The 27048-nt window shown below is 53.8% G+C and overlaps 3 protein-coding genes across 13 annotated transcripts in view; 1 reads left to right on the top strand and 2 right to left on the bottom strand.

Annotated features, from left to right (window-relative positions):
* PEX6 (peroxisomal biogenesis factor 6) overlaps positions 1-18825 on the top strand; it is a 23597-nt gene extending 4772 nt beyond the window's left edge. Inside the window, exons 4-20 of one of the 10 annotated variants that reach the window (XM_028483974.1) lie at positions 2137-2239; positions 2609-2742; positions 3380-3491; positions 3858-4066; positions 4446-4641; positions 4839-4915; positions 5065-5197; positions 5279-5484; positions 5602-5663; positions 5890-5998; positions 6299-6415; positions 6539-6616; positions 6768-6907; positions 7102-7278; positions 7442-7558; positions 11808-11938; positions 18807-18825. In XM_028483974.1, coding sequence (XP_028339775.1) covers positions 2137-2239; positions 2609-2742; positions 3380-3491; positions 3858-4066; positions 4446-4641; positions 4839-4915; positions 5065-5197; positions 5279-5484; positions 5602-5663; positions 5890-5998; positions 6299-6415; positions 6539-6616; positions 6768-6907; positions 7102-7238 — 1813 coding nt within the window. In that variant the 3' untranslated portion in view covers positions 7239-7278; positions 7442-7558; positions 11808-11938; positions 18807-18825. Of the gene's footprint in view, positions 1-2136; positions 2240-2608; positions 2743-3379; positions 3492-3857; positions 4067-4445; positions 4642-4838; positions 4916-5064; positions 5198-5278; positions 5485-5601; positions 5664-5844; positions 5999-6298; positions 6416-6538; positions 6617-6767; positions 6908-7101; positions 7279-7441; positions 7559-8577; positions 8641-11804; positions 17747-18806 lie in introns of those variants that run through there. The other 9 variants (XM_024121911.3, XM_028483973.1, XM_028483978.2 and 6 more) reach the window with 9 other exon arrangements.
* Positions 7657-11452, bottom strand: GNMT (glycine N-methyltransferase). The gene is made up of 6 exons (XM_007107544.4): positions 10426-11452; positions 9205-9332; positions 8638-8754; positions 8350-8492; positions 8122-8243; positions 7657-8034 (listed from the first exon to the last, which is right to left on the bottom strand). The coding sequence occupies exons 1-6, from the start codon at positions 10668-10670 to the stop codon at positions 7863-7865; spliced, it is 927 nt and encodes a 308-aa protein (XP_007107606.2). The 5' UTR covers positions 10671-11452; the 3' UTR covers positions 7657-7862.
* CNPY3 (canopy FGF signaling regulator 3) lies at positions 17849-26709 on the bottom strand. Of its 2 annotated transcripts, XM_007107543.4 has the most exons (6): positions 26329-26692; positions 22251-22374; positions 21340-21436; positions 19232-19354; positions 18880-18997; positions 17849-18530 (listed from the first exon to the last, which is right to left on the bottom strand). In XM_007107543.4, exons 1-6 carry the CDS (start codon positions 26501-26503, stop codon positions 18307-18309), a joined length of 861 nt encoding a protein of 286 aa, XP_007107605.2. In that variant the 5' UTR covers positions 26504-26692; the 3' UTR covers positions 17849-18306. The 2 variants fall into 2 exon arrangements, with proteins under 2 accessions (XP_007107605.2, XP_023977680.1); XM_024121912.3 differs by lacking the exons at positions 17849-18530; positions 18880-18997; positions 19232-19354; positions 21340-21436 and adding an exon at positions 21464-21593 and having other exon boundaries at positions 26329-26709.
* Positions 26710-27048: the final 339 nt, after the last annotated feature.

Genomic DNA, 27048 nt, shown 5'->3' on the forward strand with positions numbered 1-27048 from the left:
TGTGGCCTCTCCCGTTGCGGAGCACAGGCTCCGGACGCGCAGGCTCAGCGGCCATGGCTCACGGGCCCAGCCGCTCCGCGGCATGTGGGATCTTCCCAGACCGGGGCGCGAACCCGGTTCCCCTGCATCGGCAGGCGGACGCGCAACCACTGCGCCACCAGGGAAGCCCTCCCATCTTAAATATAGCAAATGTCTATGAGCTAGCTTTCTGTAGGAAAACTGCAGAATGCCCACCCTTTGTACTTTGAAAGGAAAACAGGCACTAGGCCCTCCTGAGACAGACTGGCAAGCCCGTCCTGTTCCTGGACCTCTGCCATTCCAGCCCCCTGGAGACCTGTCTCCCTCCTCTGGATGCTGAGCACACGGTTCTTCCCCCCGAGCAGGTTCTGGAAAGCAGGGTTGGGGTGGACAGGTGGGTCCAAGGACAGAGATGAGTGCTTTAGCCCCACTTCTTGGACTCGGTAAGGGAAGCCCTGCAGGGAGGCTTCTGTGATCCCTGGCAAGGAAGTCCACTGTAGCCCCTTCAGACTCCACAGCATTCCGCTTTCCCACGCCAGGCCTATGGGTTCCAGCTCCACTGTTTCCCATCTGGCTCTCGGGAACGCAACCCGGTGTTCCCCAGCAGTGTCCAGATATGTTCCAGAGGTCTGGCCCGTGTACTCACTGAGGTGGTCCCTCCACTCTCCATGGAAGGGAGGTGGGCATGTCTCCCTCCACCCTCCCCGCCCCAGTGCACTGTTCCTCCTTGGATTCCACTGCCTGCCATATGCGCTCTGACTCAGGATGTTCAGCTTGATTGAGACTCTAGGTTATGGACCCACCCATCATTTATTTATAATGAATAACAGTAGGACAGTTTTCCTATGTTCTAGTTTTTACCACGATCACTGCCTGTGGTTATAGTTACATGAGTTTCATAATACTAACCTGGTATGCTTCCCCCTCCACCTGAGAGCATTCCCACCCCCACCCTCCTCTGCTGCCAGAGGGAGCAGTTCTGTGACTGTGCATCACTGAGCAAAGGAATTTGCACCCTGATTGGACCTTAAAGAGGCCCAGGTTCTGTCATTGCTGTGCTGCCTGAGGATTAAAGATGGGAATAGTTCATTTCTTTATCTGGAAAATTGGACTAGTGACTGCTATCTGCTACCCACCCCCTTAGAAGTCTGAGTAACACTAACTCACTGACACTAGCCAGTGACTGCACAGCCCTGGTTATGGCTGCGAGCTTTCGAAAAATACAAATGCGTGAGTCCCACCCCAGACCTATTGGAGCAGCAGGGTGAGGCTGGGACCTGTGCAGTCTTTATTTTTTCCAAAGGAAGGAAAATGTTAATTTTTAAATTGAGATATAATTCACATACCATAAAATTCATGCTTTTAAAGAGTACAGTTTGGTGGCTTTTAGTATATTCTCAAGGTTGTGCCATCAACATCACTAATTCCAGAACATGTTCATCACCCCAGAAAGAAACCCCTCCCCATTAGCAGTCACTCCCTGTTCCCTCCTTCCCTCAGCTCCTGGCAGCCACTAATCTACTGAATGGAGTCAGACAATATTTGAGAGATGTTGATTTTTTTTTTAAGTTTCACAGATAATTCTAATGTGCAGCCAAAATAGAGAATCATTAATCATTAAATGTCATTATGAAGGAATCTGCCTGCAATTAGATTTTGTGGATGCTTTAATAAGAGCCAAGTGGCTCTTTCCTCTGAGGTTTTGGGTGGCCTTGGTGGGTACGTATTTGAGGGAGAGACTGTGTTCTGAAGCCAGTGAAAAGAGTGAGATGGTCACTGCTTGGTGCAGCGGTGGCTTCTCCCATTGGAGTGGGTGGGCAGGCCATTTACCTGAAGAAACACACCCTCAGGTGATGTTGTCATGCGGGATGGGAGGACAGGCACAGGTCCTGCTCTCAAAATGCATATGATCCAGTCAGGGAGATAAGAAAGACCATCTGCTTTCCTTTTCCTCCACGTCCCCCACTTCCTCCCCACCTCCGCCATGTCTAGGGACATTTATTTGTGCTGCTCTTGAGTTTGTCCCTGCAGTGGACCTCTGACTGAGACAGCCACCTTGCCCTTGGGGAGGGGTGTGTGTGCTCTGGATCTGGGGTTCATTGGGCCTCTTTCCTGCAGGTGGCGGGAGATGTTTTTTAAAGTGAAGAAAACAGTTGGGGAAGCTCCGGATGGGCCAACCAGGGCCTATGTAGCCGACACCACCCACACCTCCTTGTACTTGGTGAGGCCCTAGCGGTGGGGGTAGACTTGGGGAAAGGAGCAGAAAGAACTTCTAGAGAACAGACTTGTGGTTGCCAAGTGGGGAGGAGGGTGGGGGAGGAACGGACTGGGAGTTTGGGATTAGCAGATGCAAACTATAATATATAGAATGGATAAACAACAAAGTCCTACTATATAGTATAGGGAACTATATTCAGTATCCTGGGATAAACCATAATGGGAAAGAATATGAAAAATAATGTGTATGTTTATATAACTGAATCACTTTGCTGTACAGTAGAAATTAACACAACATTGTAAATTAACCATAAAATAAATTAGAAAAAAATAAAAACTTCTAGAAACTAAAGTTTCCTCCCACCTTTCACAGGTGGGTTCTACCCTGAGCCTTGTTCCAAGGCTCCCTTCAGGTGAATCCACTCCCTGGAGCAGCTTGTCTCCTCCAGGCCTGGAGGGCTTGGTGACCGAGCTCTGTGCTGCCCTGAAGCCTCGCCTCCAGCCAGGGTGAGTGAGGCCTCCGTGTGAGAAAAGCCTGCTCAGAACATCCCTGGAGGAGTGGCAGGCCAGACAAGTAGTTCCTAATGCCCTGTTCAGAGTGGAATTAAGTGGACCTCCCTCCAACTGTTAGGCCCAGGCCACTAGCCCATGTCCTTTCTGTAAGCAAATTCCCAGGCTCCTTTCCTGGGATAACCACTGTCCTCCAAGGTCAGCTCTGAAGGAAGAATCTCCACCGGGGACAACTGTCTCTGAGACTGCCATTCCCCTTGGGGAGCCCACTAGCCATCCTGACCTTCACCATCCTGTACCTGAAAGACACAGGTCCTCATACCACTGGCCTAAGTGTAGCCACACACGCCTCCCTAATTCCGCCCAGTACAATCCAAACCAGACAGAATAGCCAAGGCTTTCTTGATGACAAAAGATAATCAGTCTCAGCTGCTGGATATGCTCCATGCCCCCGCCAGAGTACCAAGGTGGTGTGGGAAATATGGCCTCACCATGTGGCGGCAGCCCCGGGTGTTGGGGAGGGGGTTTGCTTCAAGGACGGTGTCTGCTTTCTGGATCCAAGGGGCCCTGTGTCACTGGAGACTCTCACATTTGGGCAGAATGGAGGAAACAAACGTCTCTTCTCTGGTTGCAGGGGTGCCCTGCTGACAGGAACAGGCAGTGTCCTTCTACGGGGCCCGCCGGGCAGTGGGAAGACCACTGCAGTTGCTGCCGCCTGCAGCTGCCTCGGGCTCCACTTACTGAAGGTGAGGGTCCCTGGAGAGTAGATCCCAACCACGTCTCCTCCCCAGCCCGGATCCTCCCTCTCCCCCTGGCTACAAGCCTGACCCCGCCACCTCAGCCTAGTGGGCCAGTGGGTCAGGCATAGTCCCATGATGCTGAGCTACTGAGAGATGCTTTCAAGAAGGAGGATGCTCCAAGGTTTTGGTGGACAGTCCAGGAAATGAGGTTAGGTTAAAGAAGAGTTAGGGCTCGGCCAGTGTTACCTTCCTCCCCCATCCCTGCCCTCCAAAAAGAGATGGCCTGTACCTTCTTGTGACTCCTCCCCCCATTCTCCTGCCCCAGTCACCCCTGCCCCCTTGCTCACAGGCCCATCGGGAACCCCTCCCCAGGTGCCCTGCTCCAGCCTCTGTGCAGACAGCAGTGGGGCTGTGGAGACAAAACTGCAGGCCACTTTCTCCCGGGCCGGGCGCTGCCGGCCTGTGGTTCTGTTGCTGACAGCCGTGGACCTGCTGGGCCGGGACCGTGATGGGCTAGGCGAGGACGCCCGTGTGGTGGCCACACTGCGTCGCCTCCTTCTGGATGAAGACCCCCTCACCAGGTATCATCCAGCGCTGGGCCTGGAAGTGGGTAGGGTCCAGCCCTCTCTTCACCACCCCCTCAGTGGCTTCTTAGACGTCTACTGCCCATCTGGCTGCTCTCCAGGCAGCCCTGAGCTGAGGGGCATGGGGGTACCCAGAGGGAGGAGGATGCAGTCCCTGGTATTTCTTGGGGGACACTAAAGCACAGCCTCTGCCCTCACTGAGCGCCCTGTGTGGGGGGGAATGCCCCATCCAGGAAGCTTTGGGGGTGCCCATCTCCCTGTCTCATCCCAGCCCTACCCTCCTCCCTGCTCTCCTGCACCAGCCTCAGGATGAGGCAGTGCTCAGGGGCTGCCGGCCACCTTCTTGCCCTGAGTGCTGCCCACTCCCTGTCTGCAGCTGCCCTCCCCTGATGGTCGTGGCCACCACAAGCCGGGCCCGGGACCTTCCTGTGGATGTGCAGACAGCGTTTCCTCACGAGCTGGAGGTGCCTGTGCTGTCAGAGGGGCAGCGGCTCAGCATCCTGCGGGCCCTCACTGCCCACCTCCCGCTGGGCCAAGAGGTGAACCTGGCGCAGCTGGCACGGCGGTGTGCAGTGAGTACCCAGGCAGGATATGGGCCGCCCTGCACTCTTTGCCGGGGGTACTCAGTCCTGCTGCCATGCAAGTGTGCAAGTGAGGGTAGAAAACCCGAGGCATCAGTGATGGGCCTCTGCTCCAGCCAGGGGTCCAGGCCCCCAAGGGTTCCTGCCTACTGTGCCCTGCTCACTTGTCCTCTCCTGTGGTTCCCCAGGGCTTTGTGGTAGGGGATCTCTATGCCCTTTTGACCCACAGCAGCCGGGCAGCCTGCACCAGGATCAAGAACTCGGGGTAAAGAAATTGGGCACAGGAGGGGCAAGGTGGCAAGAGGCGGTATGGGTGGGTAGGGGCTGGTGAGGAAGGGAGGAGGGTGAGGGCCCTGATGGGGAGGAGACCTCAGGTTAGGTCCTCCAGAGGCCTCCCTGGATTTTCCTTTACAGCTGGGCCGGTGGCTTGAGTGAGGAGGATGAGGGGGAGCTGTGTGCTGCTGGCTTTCCTCTCCTGGCTGAGGACTTCGGGCAGGCGCTGGAGCAGCTGCAGTCAGCTCACTCCCAGGCCGTCGGAGCCCCCAAGGTAGACACTCCAGGTCCTTGGAGGTGGGACCGGAGCTCCTTCCACCAGCACGTGCCTAACCGTGCCCTTTCCATCTCCTAGATCCCCCTGGTGTCCTGGCACGATGTGGGTGGGCTGCAGGAGGTGAAGAAGGAGATTCTGGAGACTATTCAGCTCCCTCTAGAGCACCCTGAGCTGCTGAGCCTGGGCCTGAGGCGCTCTGGCCTTCTGCTCCACGGGCCCCCTGGCACGGGCAAGACCCTCCTGGCCAAGGCAGTAGCCACTGAGTGCAGCCTTACCTTCCTCAGGTGGCGAGGGGGCCTGGCAGGGAGGGCGGGTGGATTGGGGCCAGTGGCAGGGGGCAGGAGCTGTGTTGTGTGTTTCTGCGTCTGAGGAGTCTCACCCTCTCCCATCCCCTCCCTCAGCGTGAAGGGGCCCGAGCTGATCAACATGTACGTGGGCCAAAGCGAGGAGAATGTACGGCAAGGTGAGTGGGGGGGTGGGGGCAGGGCTTCTGGCCCCTGAGCCACCCCTACCCTCAGGCTGCTCACATGGTCACTGCTAGTCTTCCTCTCCCCAGGTCAGGTTCCTGCTGGGTGGGGCCTCTTACCTGAAGTGCTAGTGATGAATTGTCAACATGGGTTTCCCTCCCCATCTCCTGACTTCAGACCCCCCTGGGCTTCCCTGTCCTGTGGGCCCTTCTCTCTCCTAAGTGTTTGCCAGGGCCAGGGCCGCAGCTCCATGCATCATCTTCTTTGATGAACTGGACTCCTTGGCCCCAAGCCGGGGGCGAAGTGGAGACTCTGGAGGTGTGATGGACAGGTGGGGGTCTGAGCCAGAATGGAATCTGGGGTCCAGGACAGAGGGATGTGAGACAGGTTGCACTAGTCTTTGGAGCCCAAAGAGTTCCTGCCCTTCTGGTTCTGCGATAGTTGAACGGAAGCTAAAAGGGGCCGTGGAATTGGCTGCGGGACATTGAGGAGATGGGGGCCTGTGTGGAGGCGTACACAAAGCACAACCGGGCAGGGGGCCCTGTGGAGACAGCCTGCAAGGAGCACCACAAGCAGGGCAGAGGCTGAGGATGCACCAAGCACTCTCTTACCTTCACTTCCTCCTTTATAGGGTGGTGTCTCAGCTCCTGGCCGAGCTGGATGGGCTTCACAGCACTCAGGATGTGTTTGTGATTGGAGCCACCAACAGACCAGACCTCCTGGACCCTGCCCTTCTGAGGCCCGGCAGGTGTGTACCCTGTACCTTTCACCTCCGCCAGGCCCATTTGGACCTGTCCCTTGACCCCCATCCGGTGCCTCTCCACCCTCATGCCAGGCACCCTGGCACTCAGGCCCACCTGTCTCCCTAAAGGTTTGACAAGCTGGTGTTTGTGGGAGTGAGCGAGGACCGCGCCTCCCAGCTGCGTGTTCTGAGCGCCATCACGCGCAAGTATGCCCTGTTAGAGGGAGACCCCCACAGGGCTTGGGCCTTGGGATGGTTAGGGGATAAGTGCAGAGTGCACGACAAGCTGGTCAGGGATGCCTTCTGACAGAGTAGGGGATGCCAGGTAAGTCTCTTTCTTTCTGTATCCCCACAACAGATTCCGGCTCGAGCCCTCTGTGAGCCTGGTGGATGTGCTGGACCACTGCCCACCCCAGCTGACGGGCGCAGACCTCTACTCTCTATGCTCCGATGCCATGACAGCTGCCCTCAAACGCAGGGTTCGGGACCTGGAGGAAGGTGAGCCACTCACCAGCCCCAGAGGTCAGCCAAGGACCTAGTGGGCACCAGGACTGGTTCTGGATTTCAGAGGAGGGACTGTTGACCACTGGGGGACTCTGGGCAAGAAGGTGCCTACCAGGGTGCTCGCCTGCTTGGGCAGAGACCAAAGCCTCTGGGCCCCAGCTGGCCTCACCTCCCCTTGTCACCCCCAGGCCTGGAGCCCGGGAGCTCGGCACTGCTGCTCACCATGGAGGACCTGCTGCAGGCTGCTGCCCGGCTCCAGCCCTCGGTCAGCGAGCACGAGCTGCTCCGGTACAAGAGCATCCAGCGCAAGTTTGCCGCCTGCTAGGAGCCTCCTGCAGCCTGGGACCCTGCCCGCAGGGCTAAAGGTATCTCCACAGAGACCTGAGAGAGCAAAGGCTCTTTCTCGGGCCTGTGCCACCGACCCACCTGAACGCTGCCTACCTCCAGGCACTCCCTTGAGTGCGGAGTGGCATCAGGAGCCCCGAGAGAGCTCAGGAGGCATCCTCTTCCCACCTGTCCGCCCTCCAGGCCAACTCCAAGACTAAGGCCCCACTGCTCAGGAGGAAGGATCAGGTGCTGAGGGAGCCCCATCTGTGGCTGAAAATAAAGCGTATGGCGCCCCCTGCTGGTGTTGCGGTCTAAAAGGTTGGTGTGGAGAAGAGCAAGCCGGTGGCGGAGTAAACTCAGGGGAGGGCAGGGTGGGCACCGCAGGAGCCTGATCCTTCTGATACAAACACAAGGTATACAGGACCTGAAAAAGGCATATATTGTTCAGCCTTCCATCTGCCTGAACCCAAATCCCTGCCCCCCCAGCTGCAGTCTGCCCCTCCCCACACCCCCAAGATCTGCACTAGAGGGGGCTGGGCTTGGTGTGGGTCTACTGGTCCCCTCCTCCCCAGACAGAGCCTGGCAGCGCCTGGGCAGAGGACTGTGGGAGCTGAGGGTTTGTTCAGTCCGTCTTCTTGAGCACGTGGATGAAATAGCAGGGAATGTAGGCCTGGCCCGTCTTGTAAGGCTTGAAGTCACCCAGGACGCTGTGCTGGCACTTGCCCCCAAAGGCTGTTCGAAGCAACTCCGTAAAGGATGCCAGACAGTGAGGGTAGTAGGAGAGCCGGAACTTACTGCAACAGAGCCCCCGGCCAACCATGAGGACTGGTGGTCTCAGCACCCTCACCGCCCCCACCCCCACTGCCTTGCCAAGTGGGTACCTCAAGTCAGGAGAACCGCTCTGGCCAGTCCCTGGCACCTGCACCGTGTAATCCAGGGTCACCATGTGGGCCTTGTTGTTCACCGTCAGCACTGACGTTGTGACGTCCTTGGTCAGGTCACTCTGCAGGTGGTGGTGCCAGCTGCGTTAGCCTCTGCAACTACCAATGGGACCTGGACCCCAGTACCATACCTCCCTCTCTGGGAGCCCCCTCCCCCAGGGACCCCACCTTATAGTAGATGTTCTTTCCTGGGGGTGCGCAGCCTGTGTTGAGGATGTGGTCGTAGTTGCGATGATCGATGATCAGCACACCCCCTGACCTCACCATGCTCGCGATGTTCTTCAGGGCCAGCCGGTGCTCACTCTGGTCCCCTGAACTCCGCCGGCCAGGGACAGAGAGGCTGCGTCTGCTCAGGGCCCCCAGCACCAGTCTCCCTCCCATCTTTCTCCTCCCCAGGGGCCTGGAAAGGATATAGTTCAAAGCAGTGTCCATGCCCAAGGCCACATCCTCTCTCACCTTTGCAGTCTGGCAAGTGGGCAAAACTGTTTCCAAGGCAGATGACGGCGTCGAAGGCACCCCCTGGTGGCTGGGGCACATCTTTGTCCAGAGTCATCCAGTTGGCCTCTTCAATGACTGAGGGCCGGGAAGGGGAAGAGGGGTCAGGGTGGCACCATGGTCCCAGCAGTGCCTACCTCCACCACGTGGAGTCCTGCCTCATTTTCCCCTTCAGCACACACACAGGGACTCCCCATCCAGTCAGGGGGAGGGGATCATTATGGACATGGGGGTTGAAGGGGAAAAGGGGCCCAGGGAGGAGGAAGCCATGGTTGGGAAGGAAGGCTCTGTGCTTACAGGTTTTTATTTGGGGGAAAGACAAGACACTATAAACATAGTTAAAACTAGCCCCTCATACTCAATACCTCATTCTGGTGCCTAAGCCTCCCTTTTCAGGGAAATGACGGTGGTTTGACTGTCTCCCTTGAGGAAAACAAAACACCCCACCACAGGAGCTAAAGGAGCCCAGGGCAGAGAGAACCGTATCCTTGGTGGCTGGGCTGAGGGCGCCTGGCTGGACCCACGTACCCCACTTGTCAAAGGCAGGCTCGTGCCGCCGGTTCCAGCGCTCTTTAAGTGCATACTTCAGCATCTTGTCACTGGCATCCACGCTTGTCACATTGAAGCCCTCTTCCACCAGCATGATGGAGTCCACCCTGGGCAGGACCAGGGATGACAGGCAGAGAGGGGCAGTCAGGGGGGCCTGGGAAGGCAAGGAGGAGACCCTGTGCTGGACATTTCTGTCTCCTCTATATCCTGTCCCCAGCCTCTCTCCACTGACCTCAATTGACCTGGCAAATCTGTTGCTGAGAACCCAGTAGCAACTTTTCTTTTTTGTTCTAGCACCGAGTCAGGTATTCTACAAATGTGCATTAATCCTCATGGCAATCCAGTAAGGTAGATGGTGTTATCCCCACTTGAGAGATGGGGCAAACTGAGGCTCCTGGAAGTTAGGTAACGAGCACAGGAGGTAGTATAGCATGATTTTTGTTTGTTTGTTTTTGGCCGCGCCACAAGGCTTGTGAGATCTCAGTTCCCCCAACAGGGGTTGAACCCCGGGCCCTTGGCAGTGAAAGTGTGAAATCCTAATCATTAGGCCACCAGGGAACTCCCAGCATGTTGGTTCAGAGCACAGGTCAGACCCTAAACAACCTGGGTCTGCATCTTCTCTCCACCTTTACCTCTCTGAGGCCAAATTTCTACAGCTGTAAATGATGATATCACTTCTTACCTCATGGGGTTTTGTGAGGATTTTAAAAACTGACGTATCAAAAGCACCTGGCACAGTACTTTGGCCGAGGCACATGTCGAACAAGTGTTAACGCTGCCGCGCTGGAGCCCGAACAGAGCTTAGGTCGGTATGGCCCCGAAGCCTGGCCCTTGCGCCGCCCTCCGGAACCCGCCTTCCCCACCCGATGTGCCCACACCCTCGCTCTCACCCTGGGTCTCCTGAGGCCCGTCCTGCCATCGTCGGCCTCGCCCTCGCCCTGCCTGTTCTGCCTGGGCAAACACTCATTCCTGGCCCTGGCGTCGCGCCCCCGCCCGGCTCAGGGTCGGCGGAGGAGGTTGCCCTGACGTGCCCGGCCGTGGTCCTGCGATCAAGCTACCCGGGCCGAGCCGACTCCGTCGCCCCAATGCCCCGGGTCCTCCCTCACCCCGGTCCCCTGGCGCCCGTTCACCCGGGTCCCCACCCGCCACCTGCCACCCGCTCTCTCTCACTCCGGTCCCCTGGCCCCTGCCCGGGCTCACCCAGTGCCGCAGGCCACGTCGAGCACCCGCTGGCAGCCGTGCTGGCGCAGCAGCCCGAGCAGCCAGGCCTTGTACTCGTCGGTGCGGCTGCGGGTGTCCCCGATGTAGAGCTGCCACACGCGCGCCGCCTCTCCGTCCGCGTACTGGTCCGGGAGCCCTTCAGCCGCCACCCCCAGGGAGCGGGTCCGGTACACGCTGTCCACCATCCTGCGACGTGCCTGGCTCCGCTGCCACCGGCTCCGCATTTATAATATGGCCCCTGCCAAACTCCGGCTGCCTCACCTGCCCAATGGCAGGTGAGCGCGGGGACACGCCCCTGCTGGGCTCCGGGCCCGGGGCCGCGGCTGCAGGGCCGCGGGGAGGGTGCTGCCTGGCAATCCTGGACAAGCGATTCTCGCCCGCCTGAAGATTCGGTCCTCTGGCCGATCCCTCGGCGGGAAGGGACCCTCCCAGACCCCTGCCCACTTAACCCAGGTCGCAGGAGGGCCCAGGAAGGGCCAGGAGAGAGGGGAGAAGTGAGAGTGCCCGCTCCACCCCCGCCCCAAGCTGGAAAGAAACTTTAAGTCCACAGAGATGGGAGCCCAGGGCTGGACCCTCCCTAGCAGGGAAAAAAAGGTATTCGAGTATCTAAAGAAGCACTGTCCAGGGACTTCCCTGGTGGCCCAGTGGTAAAGAATCCCCTTTACAATTCAAGGGACGCGGGTTCTATCCCTGGTCAGGGAAATAAGATCCCACATGCTGCAGGGCAACTAAGCCCACAACTACTGAGCCCGCAGGCCTCAACTAGAGACCGCTTGCCGCAAACTACAGAGCCCACACGTTCTGGAACCCGCGCGCCACAACTAGAGAAGAGAAAACCCGCACGCCACAACCAGAGAGAAGCCCGCGCGCCACAATGAAAGACCCTGCATGCCTCAACAAAGATCCCGCGTGCTGCAACTAAGACTGGAAGCAGACAAAAAAATAAATAAAATAAATAAATCTTAAAAAAATAACCCCGTCCAGGTGAAGGAGGACCTGGTCATCCAGGGAAGGAAGGAATGGGGAGTATCTGGGTAAATGCTGGCTTGGCCATTCAAGTCCAGGAGCAATTCTGGCCCAAGGAATCATTTCACCCACCTGGGGGCAGGTGTTCCTCCGTCCTGTAGGTGAGGCATCAAGCTTTTTTTTGAGCTGCCTAAGGTGAAGTCTGGTTCCAATTCCTCTCCAACCAAGTGCCCTTCTAAGGACCAACTGCTTTCCATGGAGGTGCCCACAGAGTGCGAAGTCCAGGGTCAGGGCTGGGAGTGCTTGGTGCTCTTGCTATGGTATTGTTCACTGTCACTTCATAAATTGGTCGTTTGGTTTGGTTACTGTACATCTATCCTTCCTCCCCAAAGCAGAAGGTCTCTTCCTGGGACAAGACCCTGGACTGAGGTGGATTCAGGAAAATGATGCCACCCAGGGAAGCCCAAGACAGCAAGAACAGCCTTCACCACCTGTCTTTGTTCTTCTGGCTTCAGAAAAAGTAGAGGTATGGAATTTAGAACAAAGGAGCCTCCCCATCCCCTCTCCCTTTTACCATCTATAGAATCCGGGAGCTGGAGGAACCCCAAAGATATGTAATCATTCTTACCTTTCTATATTTAGCGCACAGACGACCTCAAATGGGCCTGCCCATGCCCTAGCAGTGGAGTCTGTGCTCACACTGACCCTACAGACAGGTCTTTGGCTACAGGCTTAGAAAGACACTGTCCTGGGGAGTTTATAATATGATTTTTTAAAATAATATGAATGCTGATGGTAAACTTGGCTTTTTAAAAAAATATATAGGTTGTGAATAGCTTCTAAACGTGCTTTTCATTTCAAAGATAAGATTTTTGTCCTAAAGTTAGTAATTATTTGATTTCTTTCTCATCCAGAGGCATTAAAAAAAAAGTCGAGATCACAGTACACATGGAATTGCATGGACCTTTTTTCTTTCTTTTTTTTGCTTTTAACTATCAAAAGCATATTGTCTTCTCTTGACCATAAATTACTTGGCCTTAAGCATTTTTTGGCTACACTGAGAGGATATGCTGCAACTTGTTTACTCACTCCCCAAGCTCTGAACATTTAAAATGCTCCCACAATTTTTCAAAAGAGTGAACATGTGGATGGTTATGATGAAATTATTTTCCAAATGAAATTTTTCTATTAATTGATGCTGTCACCCAAAACAAATGTTTGTTTCAACCTTCTCTACATGAAGATATTATTCATTGATATTTCATTGGGTAGAAAATTGTATTTAATCGTTGTAATCTTCTTTAGTTACCACCAAAATGTACCAAGTAATTGCAGTCCTTCATTGCTAAATTGTTTGTCCATGTCTTCTACCCACTGAAATATATCAAAACAGCCTTTTGTTTTACTTGGTTACTCTATGTGAATTTTAGATAACCCAAACCCAAATTTAGATAACCCTGGGCCATGGAAGAGAAGGTCACAGAATATAAATCAATTTACAGTTTGACTTAGCTGAAAATAAGAATAGGTGGTATTTTTAATATGCAATGCTTATTATTTGCAACTGGCTGAAAAGACTAAATTCTTCATCCCCAAATGTATAATATGTTTGCAAAGAGATTTTAGGTTGGGAACATGGCTGCAACTGGACAAACTCCAAGGCTATACCTATTTGAGGACACATTAAAATCTTAGAATTGTGAATTATGTATATACAGTAACTACAAATGGAAGACATTCTGGCTGGTTTTGTTTTGATTCAGAACAGGTAGCAATACATTGCTCAGAGGAGGGATGCCAATTTCCAAACTCTAGTCCAAGCCGCTGGAAAAAACTCTTCTCTGCTACCTGTCCAGATTGACCATTGGGATGCCACCCACCCACATGAACTCTGCTAGCAGATTTATTACAATGGATCCTTTTTTAGCCTTTTCAATATACGATATGACTCACTCTGCTTTAATAAAGCCCCATCAAATGAGTATAAAATTGGTCCCGGGCTTCCCTGGTGGCACAGTGGTTGAGAGTCCGCCTGCCAATGCAGGGGGCGCGGGTTCGTGCCCCGGTCTGGGAAGATCCCACATGCCGCGGAGCGGCTGGGCCCGTGAGCCATGGCCACTGAGCCTGTGTGTCCAGAGCCTGTGCTCCGCAACGGGAGAGACCACAGCAGTGAGAGGCCCGCGTACCACAAAAAAAAAAAAAAAAAAATTGGTCCCTATATTGGTAGGTTATAATACTAATTAATGGTGGCTACATTACTCTTTCTTTTTTTTTTTTTTTTTTTTTACATTTTTGGCCGCGTGGCATGTGGGATCTTAGTTCCTGGACCAGGGATGGAACCCATGCCCCCTGTGGTGGAAGCACGGAGTCTTAACCACTGGACTGCCAGGGAATTCCCACACCTGGCTTTTTGAGTGTCTTGTTTTGTTTTGTTTTTCGGACAGAGAACCTTTTCTATTTTAGAAAAGTAATGATGGTAGGAGATGTTGCCACCCCTGGAGCTGGTGATGGGGTTGGCCCACTTCTCCCGTCTCAATGTGCAGCTACACCTCCTGTAGAGAATCACACCCAGTTTAGCGGAAGTTTAAGCTCTGTTGGCCTGCATAAACTTGATAGATGGAGAGTACACTTTTAAAGAAGGAATAAAATCGGATTCCTCTTAAAGAAATTGTAAAGAGAAGCCAGCTCTTAAGGGCAGCGTGAAAGGTCAAGCTGCCTTTAAGCTATACACAATTGTAAACTTTGAAAAGGGAGAAAAACTTGAAGGTTAATTCACTCCTAACTGCATGTCCAACCTTAAACTCTGAAGACATAAATAGACTAGTGGACAGCAGCTGGTCTGCTTTCTAGAAGAGAGAGCCATGTCTAAGGGGAGGATGGTGGATGAGCCAGCCAGCTATGGCTGCAAGATTCTATGGCATGGAGGCTATGCCCCGGGACACTGAAGCCATTCCATCTGGGTTCAAATCCTGGCTGGGCCACTTCCTAAATGTGTGACCTGGGCAAGTTATGTAACCTTTCTGTGCTCCGTTCATTCAACAGATATTTATTAAGCAGCTACTCTTGGAATTCCCTGGCGGTCCAGGGCTTAGGACTCTGAGCTTTCACTGCCGAGGGCCTGGGTTCAATCCCTGGTCTGGGAACTAAGATCCCACAAGCCCTGTGGTGCGGCCGGCGGTCGGGGGGAAAGCAGCTACTCTGTGCCAGGCACCGCTGTACTAAGCACTGGGAATATAGCAGTGAACAAAGTAGACAAAAATCCCTGTTCTTTTTGTAGGGTGTGTGTGGGATGTTTCTGGAGTGATGGTAATAATGTTTCACAATCTGCATGCTGGTGACTTTGGTGTTCAGTTTGTAAAAATTCATTGAGCTTACTCTTATGTGTACTTTTCTGTATGTGTATTTTACTTCGATAACGTGTTTAAAAATCCATGGCCTTGTGTGGATCACAGCTGTATTAAATGAGTTAATTAAAGCATGTAGAGCTGTGCTTGCCACATAGTAATATGCACTCAAAAAACAGTGGCTACTATTATTATTCCAGTGAAATTTCTTAATAGTGCAAACCAGGCCATCAGTGGATGTTCAAGAGGGATTCAGCTGGCTCTGCTGCTAGGATTAGTACACAGAGTCCTTCCACAAACCAGTTAGGCATGGACCGTGCATCTGTCACGAAAAAACGTTTTTCTTTCAAGATCAAAGATATGAAGAAGAATTTTCTTCATACTTGTGAACTAAAGTGATTTAGGGCTGCTGTGAACATGTAGACAAGTTGTGAACTGCACAAGGTGTCCTTATTGAAAGGGCTTCCATTCAAACTGTAAACCTCATGGGCTTGTATATTTATTATCATTTTCTGGCAGGAATTCTGGCAGTCAAGTGTCTTATTCTAACAAAACTTTTATTAAGACAACTTTCTGACAGATGGGAGTCAAACGTGTGAAAAGCACCACTTTCTAACTTGCGAAAAGATGTTGCGTGAAAATACCACCCAAGAACTTGGAAATAAAGAGAGGAGCCTGCCTCCTAGGAGCTGTTCCTTAAAACGTATACATAGAGGCCCCGATGCAGCCACTTCTGAGACTACAGAACCCCAACCCCTGAGACTTGATTGTCATTGAACTGGAACAAACTGGCCTTGTGGTTTGTCCATCAGCCTTTGTGGTTCTGGATGATGAAAGTCTCCAACAGAGAGACACATCCTCTCTGGGGTTCTGATAATTCATGTTTCTGAGGACAAGACTTCCTTCCGGTGTGGCTTCATTGAGGTCTTGGCCCCTCTTAGCACAACACCCAAATTTCTCCTGGTGGAGTGGGTTCCAGCTGGCCTCATCTTAGGACCCACACAGACTCCTAGATCCCCAACCCAGCAAGTCTGAGGGGGGCCCATCTGTATGTTTAACAAGCATCCAGTGACTCTCATGTCCAGGTGAGGGTAGGAGACCCCATTCTAAGTGGGTTTCTAACAAGGGGACTGAAATCAGGTTCACTCGAGCTCAGCCAGACCCCTCACCTTATGGAGGGAAGGAGTGTGGGAAAGTGGGAGGCAGTACTCCAGTTCAGAAAGGCTTGTGTGTGTGGTGGGGAGAGGAAAAGAAAAACCTGGGAAGCCAGATCCTGCCTTCTTTCTCTTCTAGGCTGGGCCAGAGAGAAGCTGCCTGCTGGGGTGGGTGCGTGGAGAGCTAGTGAGTGTGCAACACGCCTGGCCTTGTGGGGAATGGGGGGCAAGTGAGGGCACTCATCCTGCAGCAGCCACAGGTCAAAGAGCAAAGCAGTCACAGCGCTGCCCTCTCTTTGGTCTGGGCCTAGGCCTGGGATTGGGCCCCTGGGCCAACACCCCAGTAAGGGGATAGGTCTTTGTCTCATCCTATTCTAAGGACAGTGAAGCTCTGGGGACAGACCTAAGCCAAGTACTGAAGTGCTGTGGGTTAGTGACAGGATGGGGGTGGTCAGAGACTGTCCACCAAATCCTAGACAGACCAGGGGACTGCAAATGTTTCCCCAGCCCTGGGTTCCAATCCCAGACCCCCGCAGTCACCTCCTATTCTCAGGCCAGAGTCCAGGATGGGACCACAGTCTAGGCTGGAATCTCTGCCCATAGCCCCTTCAACAGGCGCCACTATCAGCACTGGAGATGGGGAGGGGGGCGCTAGACCAAAAAGTATCATCCTCCAAGGGCCTGTTTTAAGCCTAATGGGCCAGAGGAGAAGCAGCTTCCAATTTGCTCCACTCTCTATGGCCTTGGTGTTCCCAGCCCTGGGGAGGGGGGAGGGGCTGAGCCCGAGTTGGGGGGACCCCAGAGCCTTTTTGCCAGAAGCTGGGAAAATCCTTCTGGGGCACCTCAGCAGTGACCCCTCCTACCTGCTGGGCCCAGACTGGAGTGTGAGGGAGCCTGGGTGCCGGTGCTCAGGGGATCTGGTGTGGGTGCAGTGCTGGCGGGACCTTCCACCCTTCTCTCCTTTCTAGAAGCAGGGGCTGCATCCTATTTTCCTTCTAAAAGAGACTTGTTGGTGGGCATGGGTTACGGGCAAGAAACCAAACCAGTTCAATGCGAATCACATGGCCAGTACCAGGTGTTGGGAGAGGGGCCCTGGGGCTGCAGGAATACAGTGGGCTGGGGTCTCAAAGCCAGAGTCCGCGTGCAGCTGTGCCACTGCCAACAGGACTTTGGGCGCGTCCTGTGACTTGAGCCTCAGTTCCCTCTTCTACAAAATGGGGCTAACAGCGCCCACCCGAGTGCACTGCAGGGTTAAAGCACTGACTACTCGCAGCTGTCACCACTATTGCTTCTGACCCACCACAGATCTCTGCCTTCAGGACAGAAAGGGAGGTGCCAGAGCCTTCCATCCCTTCTCCCCAGAGGCCAGCCTTCCTGTTTCTCCCCTACTCCCAGAGAACATGGTGCAAGCAGCTGTTTTGGGGGGACTGGGGTTCCTCCCTCCCCTGCGGGCTCCAGGCACAACAGCTAGGAAGCATGGAGTGGTCAGGTGTCGTCATCAGGGAACAAGGTTCAAGACCAACAGGCAGGGCCAGGTAGAGGTGGAGACGAGGGGCGGGAGCTGGTGGGGTCACTGGCGTACACTTTACACAACCAACGGGAAGGCCTTGGTGGCGGGGAGAGGAGAGGCAGGAGGGAGGGAAGGCATGAGGGCAGCCAGGTGCCAGGGCACAAGTGAGGCCCCTCCCGGCCTGGGGGGCTCGGGAAGACCAAGAGCAGCTGAGGGGCAGCACCGGAGCACTGTGCCTGGCTCCACCGCATACCCAAGGCCCACCCCTCGCCCCAGCACCCCCGGGCCCTCTCTGCACTTGCTTTCCCCAGTCAGCAGGTTCGGCCTCAGTGATGGGAGGATGGGAACAGCCTCCCATCCTCAGCCCCCAAGGCTGGAAGGTGAGGGGCTCCAGGCCCCTCTGAGGGGCTGAAAAGGACTCAGAAATCCAAACGAAAAAGGCCGAAAGGTTTTTACTCTGTGAGCCCTGGGGAGGGCCGGGCAGAGTGCAAGGTGTCCACAGGAGGGGTGGTTGCAGAGAGGAGGAGCTGGGGCCTCAGTCTTGCTTCCCGGTGTCAGTGCCGGAGGAGTGAGGGGGTGCGGGGCTCTGGAGCCCCAGTCCCGTGGCCCAGCTCGACACCTGCCTGCCCGAGTTCACACTGGAGTCCTGGGCAGTCCTGAGAGTGCAGAGCCCGCCTGAAGTCTGGGTCAGGAGAGGAACAGGCCGGCCTGGGCTGCCCGCAGCTGATCTGAGTTCTTCCAGGGCTGGAGTCCATCTGCGGCAGGAAGAGGCGCAGCCCAGGCAGGCACAGCTGAAGCCCGGTGCCGCTCTGTCTGCCAGAGCTGGGGCCCAGAACCTTCAGCTCCCAGGTCAGGACTCTGGGTCAGCAGGAGCGCCGAGTTAGGCTCAGAGCTCCTCGGGGGGGCCGCGGGTGAGGGGGGAAGCCTTCTGGATGCCCTCGTCCTCCTCGGGGCTGGGGTCTCCCTCGAGGCCACCCAGCTCCTTCCTCTGTTTGCTGCCACCGCTGCTGCCACCCGAGGCCTTGGCCCGGCCGCTCTTCTTCTTGGATTTCTTCCCCCCCAGGGCGGCTGTGTCCCCCTTCTTGCCAGACCACCGCTCTGCCAGGCAGCCTGGGGCAAAGAGGAGAGACACCGTCAACAGACTGCTTTGCTGGGTGAGGAGCAGTGGCTGCGGAGCCACTGGAGGCGGCGACTGGAACGGGTCCCAGCTCTGCCTCGCTGTGGCCCCAGGCCCGTTTTGGGGCATCTGAGGCATCCGCACGTTACTCTGCACCGGGCGCGTCAGGCCTTGACCCCACCCTGTCCCATCCAGCTCCCTGAGGACAGATGCTACGATGCCCCCATTTCTTTTTTTTTTTTTATCCCCCATTTCTTATTTCTTTTCAGTCCTCCTCCTACCCAACTCCCCTGAGGAGGGGGCAAACAACATAATCGAGGGCCGACGTGCCCTCAGACTCACTGGTATCCTTGCCCTTCAGCACGTGATTGGCGCAGAGGAACTGAGTCAGGTCCTCTTCCTGGTGGTTCCTGTACCAGTCCTCGATCACCTCCTCAAACTCCTCCACCAGCACGTCGCACTGTTAACCACAACGCCTCGCGTTGGCAAAGCCCGGCGCCGACTTCTCCCAGAGGAGCCCAGCCGAGCCCCGCCGCCCACCAGGCTGGTGGCTGATTCCCGAGGAGGCTGCAGCCAGAGGGGTGAAACGACTTGACCATGGTCCCCCGGCTCCTGGTGGCCTTCCTCGGCCGAGGACCCCCAACCACCCAGCTCTGTCGGGCACAGCCGCCTCTGAGGGCCGAGGGGCCCGTACCTGCTTCTTGAGGTCAGCCACCTCTGCAGAGGTCTCGTTCCACAGCTCGTAGGGGATGTCCATCACCACCTTGACCCCTTTGTGCACCAGGTTGTGTAGCGTCTCAAAGGTCTCCGACATGCCCTGGAAGAGGCGACCGGACATGAGAGACAGAGACCCTTCCTCTCCCTGCCTCCTCCTCTCCCGGTGGAGCTGGAGGCCCAAGGACCCAGCTGGAAGTCAAGACCCCCTATAGCTTCTCACACTTGTCCTGACCTTCCCCTCTCCTCTTTGAGGCCTGCATCCCACAACCCCTCCGCACACACGCCCTGTCCTGCCTCCCCACACTCCTCCTTTCCAAAAGGTCTGCTGGGGCTTCCCTGGTGGCGCAGTGGTTGGGAATCTGCCTGCCAATGCAGGGGACACAGGTTCGAGCCCTGGTCTGGGAAGATCCCACATGCCACGGAGCAACTAAGCCCATGTGCCACAACTACTAAGACTGCGCTCTAGAGCCCGTGCTCCGCAACAAGATAAGCCACCGCAATGAGAAGCCGGCATACCGCAACGAAGAGTAGCCCCCGCTCGCTGCAACTAGAGAAAGCCTGTGCGCATCAACGAAGACCCAACACAGACAAAAATAAATAAATTTATAAAAAAACCCAAAAACCAAAAAAGTCTGCTGTTGCCCTCAGGCCCTTTGGACAAATACTCGTTTTCCAGGAAATAAGTTGGTCTTGGCTCTTACCCCTCACTGTGGCCTCCCCCATATCCAGGCCCACTCCCTGCTTCGGGTTCTTCCTATGGCTTGTGTATTTCCTTGAGGGGAAGAGGCACAGGCGAAGCAGGGAGGACTGTTGGTTGCGTAAAAAATATTCTTCTCCGTGGAGACAACACACTATTTCTCCTCTGTCTTTCCAGAGATCATGCACGTGACTAGAAGCAAATATACACACAAACATATCCTCTCTTCCACCCCCACTTTTTTTTTTTTTTTTGCGGTACGCGGGCCTCTCACTGTTGTGGCCTCTCCCGTTGCAGAGCACAGGCTCCGGATGCGCAGGCTCAGCGGCCACGGCTCACGGGCCCAGCCGCTCTGCGGCATGTGGGATCTTCCCGGACCGGGGCACGAACCCGTGTCCCCTGCATCGGTAGGCAGACTCCCAACCACTGCGCCACCAGGGAAGCCCCCCCACTTTTTACACAAGCAGCAGTATGTATCATACACACCATTCAGCACCTTGCCTTTTTCACTTAATAATATACTTTGGAGATGATCTTGGTTCAGTTCATAAAAAGCTATCTCATTCTTCGTTTTACACTTTTCAAAATGGTCTATTGAATGGCCACACTGATTTATTTAACCACTCCCCTACTGATGAATGGTTAGGTTGGTTCTAATTTTTTTGCTATGGAAAATAATGTTAAACATTTTTACATTAAACATGGATTTATTACCAAGTACAACATTAACACCAATTAGAAAGATAAAACCTAAGACTTCTGTGGTTTGATACTATTCCTCTAGGTTTCCCAGGGATTTCTGTTGGCTCTCCTTTGCTATAAGGGTACTTAGGTGGAGAAATGTGGGAGACAGCTCTCCTACCAAACATGGAAGATGCAGAGACAAAGAAACATGGGCCTTGTTGCAAGAAAGCTCATTCTCCAGGGAGAGAAGCATTTGTGTACGCAGCAAGTACAATAAATGTCACAAAGGCACCATGATGGAGGTCCACGTAGGGGCCCTGTGGGCCCAGAGGAGGGACGTGGCAGTCACCGCCCCCCAAGAGTCTTCTGACATCTCCTCTAAACCCTCACAATCCGGCACAGCCTGAGTTCTCCCTGCGCAAGTGCTTAGGCCTCCGAGGGGGCTGCCACCCGGGGAGCATTTCTGTCTGGGACTGAGGCAGGACCCCAATGGGCAGGCCCAGACCATCAGGGATGTGCCCACTGCCACTGAAAAGTCAGGCCGCTCAGGAGCGGAGGGGTGCCAACAGTAACGGATGAAGAACGGGGAGAGACCGAGGAGGGATGCTCCCAGGGCACGATCTTCCAGTGGCACCCAGACCAGCAGAAACACTTAAACATGCAGCCCGGCCCCGGTGGGGATGAAGGGCCAGCACAAACCCAACCTTGGCAAATCGGTTGCTGCCGGTCCTCTCCTTGTGTAGGCTGTAGTCCAGGAGCCGCTTGCAAATGGTCTCAGTGACTTCGATTAATCGTAAGTCCCTGCCGAGACAGTAGCACAAGAGGGCCTGAGTTCCCCTCCTCACCCCCGTGGATCAGTGGTCCGTCCCTCCAGCCCTGCTACCCCAACACCTGCACATCTCCCAACGGGAAGGCAGAGCTGGAAGGAAGATAGGTCATCTGGGGGGGCTGTGACATGCTGGAACACAGACCAGAGAGACACAATTTTAACAGCTCTACGGGAAGGAAGTTTTGTTTTGTTTTTTTTTAATAAAGCTAAATGATTCAGTAGGTTTTTAAAAAATAAAGCAAAATGTATTAAAGTTTGATGTTAAGATATCACTTCATTTTGAAAGGATTATCACAGTTGATGGAAGTGTTTTTTGGTTTGTTTTTAATATTTATACCTGGCAAAGTTAAAAGTTGGTAATCTTTTTTTTTTTTCCTTAGGCCATGCTGCGAGGCTTGCGGGATCTTAGTTCCCTGCCCAGGGATTGAACCGGGGCCATGGCAGTGAAAGCGCCCAGTCCTAACCACTGGACCACCAGGGAATTCCCCAGTAATCCTATATTTTAAAAAATTAATCCATAAAATCCAAGAGCCTGGGAATCACTGATAAGGTCCAACAGTCTTGCTTTTACAGATGAGGAATGTGAAGCCCAGAGGCATTCAGGGATTTATGAAGGCCACACAATTAGTTGGGGATAGAATCAGTGGGCAAACTTAGGTCTCAGTTAGAGCTGCCTCCCTTTGGTGGGTCTGCCTAGCCAGAAGGGAGAAGGGAACTTCAAGCTGCTGATGCCTCAAGGAACAAAGCAGACCAGGCCAGTGCCCCCCTCCCTACCACTTCACTTACGACTTGGTGTATTTGACTCCTGAGGTCTTCCGGTCCAGGATGCCATAGCCCATGTCAATCACTTCCTTGGTCTTGCCAGTTTCCTCAAAGGCTGACTTCAGCTCCACTGCGACGTATTTACACACTGGGGGAAGGAGACACACACAGCACAGCCTACTGAGTGCATCTGAGCCTTTGACAGGAGCCGGCTCCCAGCAAAACAGACCCAAGTGGACGCCTCTCCCGGATTGGGTTGATCAGTACTTGGGGCAGAGAAAGGAGTTAGCACCAGACCACCAAATGGAGCTCAGTAGGTGAAAGCGGGATCCAAGATCCACTGCCCCCTGTCCACTCTTGGCCCTTATTCCTACTGGCTTCATTTCTCCCAGCTCCTTCCTGCTCTCCACCCCCACAATCATTTATTTTACTTTAAAAATTTTCAAACATATAGAAAAGCTGAAATGCTGAAAGAGTATAATGAATAGCTATATACCTTCCACTCACAGTCTACAGTTGTTAGTAAAAACAAACAAACAAACAGTCGTTAGTGATTTATCACACTCTCTCCCCAATATATAATATAAAGCAATGGGATAATAATAGATATCAACAATATACACATTGTTTTTGCTAAACCATTTTGAAAGTAAGTAGACTTACTTCACTCCTAAACAAGTCATCATGCATCTCTTGAGAACAAGGACCTTCTCCTACCTAACCATAAAAATCACCATACTCGGAAGATGAACAACAATTCCAATATCATCTAATACTCAGTCCATATTCAAATTTCCCCAGTTGTTCCCCAAATGTCCTTTTTAAATTTTTTATTTATTTTAAAAAAATTTAAATTAATTTATTTATTTTTGGCTGTGTTGGATCTTCTTCTTTGCTTCGCGCAGGCTTTCTCCAGTTGCGGTGAGCAGGGGCTACTCTTCATTGCGGTGCGCGGGCTTCTCATTGCGGCGGCTTCTCTTGTTGCAGAGCATGGGCTCTAGGCTCACGGGCTTCAGTAGTTGTGGCATGCGGGCTCAGTAGTTGTGGCTCGCAGGCTCTAGAGCACAGGCTCAGTAGTTGCGGTGCACAGGTTTAGTTGCTCCACGGCATGTGGGATCTTCCTGGACCAGGGTTCAAACCCGTGTCCCCTACATTGGCAGGCAGATTTTTAACCACTGTGCCACCAGGGAAGCCCCCCAAAATGTCTTTCATGGCTGTTTTATTTCTTGATTTCATATGTTGTTCCAACACCAGCTCTCTATTCCTACCAAGTTAATTTACTCCATCCCCCCCACAGGCCTGTTTCTACTGTTTTTGTTCATTTATTTTCTCATTTCCTCTTACACTTCCTTGAACAGTTATTAAACAACTCTTGTGTGTCAGGCACAGCCTGGGGATACACAGATAGAAACAAGGTCCCTCCCTTCCAGATACTCAGTCTAATGGAGCAGAGAGAAGTGTAAACAAATAATTATCATTGCATTAGGAGTGCTACCACTGAAAGTGGGCAGTGCCTGGGGCTTCAGCAAAGTGCACGATGCCCCCCTTCAGGGGTTGTCTGTCCATTCTCCTAACCTCACCTTATAAACCTCCTCCCCCTTGGGCTTCCCTAGTGGCGCAGTGGTTGAGAGTCCGCCTGCCAATGCAGGGGACACGGGTCCGTGCCCCGGTCCGGGAAGATCCCACATGCCGCGGAGCAGCTGGGCCCGTGAGCCATGGCCGCTACCCTCCTCCCCCAGGAAGCCCTTCTGGATGAATCCCACCTGCTCTTGATTTCATTCTGAGACTCTGCAGGATCCATGCTCTCACTAAGGCCTGCGTCATTTCATGTGTCTCTCTGATTTGACTACAAGGGCACTCAAAATGAGGATCATGTACTGGATTTTTTTCTTTATTCCTCTAGTCTTAGACTTTGTATGTGTTGGATACTTGATAAATATTGCTCAGAGAGACTGTGCTGGTACTCAAGCAGCTTCTGATGTCTCCGAGTGGAACATGGTCTGCAGGCTAAATGCCATCAGCGTTGTTATAACACCAACAGCAGAGTTGGGTAGAAAACCAACTTACTAGTGAAACAGATAAATCCCCTGCAGGCTTGTTTGTGAAATTTTAGAACATATGCATGAATAGATGGCTTGGAGAACTTGGAACACATGAAAATTCCAAAATGTAAGCCAGTGACCTCAGAGTCTGCAATGAATTGAGGGTGTCTCTCCTCCCTGGCTCTCCATCCAGGACCATCTGGGCTCCCTCCCCTCTTCTGTACTGTGTGCAAGCTCATCATTTTTCTGGCTCCTGTGCCCCCCTCTTCCACACCCTCAACATGCAGTATGCCAGGCCCCGGAGGTTGGAACCCATCAGCTCATCTCTCTTATACCCATCAACCACAACCTTGCTGCCCAACTCTTCCAAACCTTACCTCTTCAAGACCCCCTCTGGGGGTCCCACCCAGAGCCAGACTTGGAGGAGACTCATGGCACAGACCCCAGATCCTCATGGACATCCACCCACTTTTTTCTGGGCAGGTTCTCCTTCCTCTGTGCCAAGGCCTCTTCCACTCAGGCTACTGAGCCAGGAGGCAGGATTTGTTGGCCAGATAGTCAGCATTTAATACCAAAGATGTCACACTGATAAGTAAAAGTAAATATACATGATTAAGAGGAGCCTAAGGGTTGGAGTTTGCCAAGCCATCCTATGACTGAAAATCCCTTTAAAATTATTTTTATTAATTACCTACAAAATCAGGTTGGACTAGAATGTTCTAAAGATCTTTGCTAGCTCTGTGCTATTATGAGTCTAAGGAAAAGAAATGTGAGCTTCTTAGGCTATGAGAAGAATAAGAGAAACAGTAAGGGCTCTTTGGTATTAGCATAAGATAGGAAATGAGAAGGGGAACTGAAACCCCCAAAAGATGTTGGCTATGACTAAAAGAAGAGTGAAAGGAAAGCAACCCTCTGTCTATTCAAGGCAGTGAGGGAGAAAGTAGAGGCTAGAATCCATATTGGGAGGCCGACCAGTAAGGTCAGCTCGTCTCTGAAGCATCTCACCTTTAAACTCTCAAACAGAAAGATTATGCCTTCCAAACTACCCTCACTTCCCAGGGCTTGGGGAACCTCTGGCCGACTGTACGCTTTGTATTAGGATGCAACAGATTTATAGCCAACTTTCGTGGGGGGCTGGGGTTAGGGAGGGGACAAGGAAGGAGTGGGTGTAAAGGCCTGAGGAGGAAACTGAGAAATGGAGGGGAGGAAAAAAAAAGGTGGGCCCTTCCCAGTCCTGAATCACTGGTTTGTGTGCTGGCGCTCTTTTCTCTCTTTCCCACTCCCTCTCCTTCTCTCTCCAGTGCCACGCCTCCACCTTGGGAGGCCTTTGGGATTCACTCTTTTCCCATATTCCTAAAATCTTCCTCCCTCACGAAGTTCCCCCAGGCTCTCTTCTTCTCCTAAAGTGACCCCTTCGGCCTCAGACCCTCCTCCCCAATCCACACACACCCACAGCGCCCCCTCCCCCCTTCACTCATACTTATTCCAAATACAACTACTGGGTGCCTACTAGGCACTGTGTGAATAGCTATCTGAGCCAAGGTCGCTGCCCTCAAGGAGCTCACAGCTAGTGGGGGAGACTTCCAATAACACAAAGTAGGTTGCGGTGAGGGCACAAAGGGAGCGTCTCAAGCTCTTCTTCCCCCAAGACCAGTCATATGGATCTTTTCAGTTCCTCAAACTTGTCCTTGGCTTGTAGGCCTCTCCAACTGTGGCTTCAACTTCTCTTCACCCGGCTAACTCCTAATCATTCAGGGCTTCCTGGACGAAGCCTTTCCCCCCATCTCTGGGCTAGATTTAGATGCTCCTCACCCAGCCCCCTAAGTTCTGTGCCTCCCCTATCACAGCATCTACTACCCCGATTATAAGTGCTTGTTTTCACCGATTTCTGAGCTCCAAGTGCACTGAGACCTGAACTCTCGACCGCCCCTGTGTCCCCAACGTCCAGCACAGGGCCAGGCACATGGCCAGGCACATGGCAGGTTCAGGGAGTGGAGACCCGCTGTAGAGCCCAGGACCTTCGATCCCCCGACGCTTCTCCGCAAGCCCCGCCCCCTCACCTTCGCATTTGCTGGGCAGTCGAACCCAGTCGGTCTCCTCGGCTCGGGCCTGCCTCGGGCCCAGCTCCGGGGCCGCCAGGAGTAGCAGCAGCAGCAATAGCAAGGGGAGAAGCAGAAGACAGCGGGGACTGGGCCCGGGCCGGAGCCGGGACGCGGGCTCAGGTAACGGCTCCATGGCCCAGCCGGACCCGACCCGAGCGGACCCGGCTGCGCTTCCTCCGGCTGCGCGAGCTAGGCAGCTCCCCGGAGTCGCTTCCGGGACTGCACACGTGCCTCGGCGTAACCAGGGCAACGGGGAGCCCCCCCCCCCAACACCACCACCGCCTGCTCCCGCTTCAGGCCGCCTCGTCCGGCCCCCAGAGCCGACGGAGGCCCGCGGACTAGGTAGCCAATGGGCTTTTCGGGGTTTGCCTTCTAGCGAAAGGGAGGACGATCTTTTTTCGGCCTCGGCCAATGAGAGAGCGGATGGTGCTCTCAGTGACCTATGGCAACATCTTTTCCCGTCCGATAACGGAGGCTCTGGGAGGGGCTGGAGGACCAGGGCTAGGGGAGAGGAAGCAGCGCCCTGGTCCTGAAAGGTATGAGAAAGACAGTCTTCACTGCCTTCTCCGCCTCCTTGCACGTCGTTTCTTCCCTGGGGTCATTATGAAGCTAGTACTTACTGAGCACCAGTTTTTAAATTTTATTATTACTATTGCTGCTGTTGTTATTGTTCTAATT

The sequence above is a fragment of the Physeter macrocephalus genome, unplaced genomic scaffold, assembly GCF_002837175.3.
Source record: "Physeter macrocephalus isolate SW-GA unplaced genomic scaffold, ASM283717v5 random_102, whole genome shotgun sequence".
In the NCBI taxonomy this organism is placed as follows: Eukaryota; Metazoa; Chordata; class Mammalia; order Artiodactyla; family Physeteridae; genus Physeter; species Physeter macrocephalus.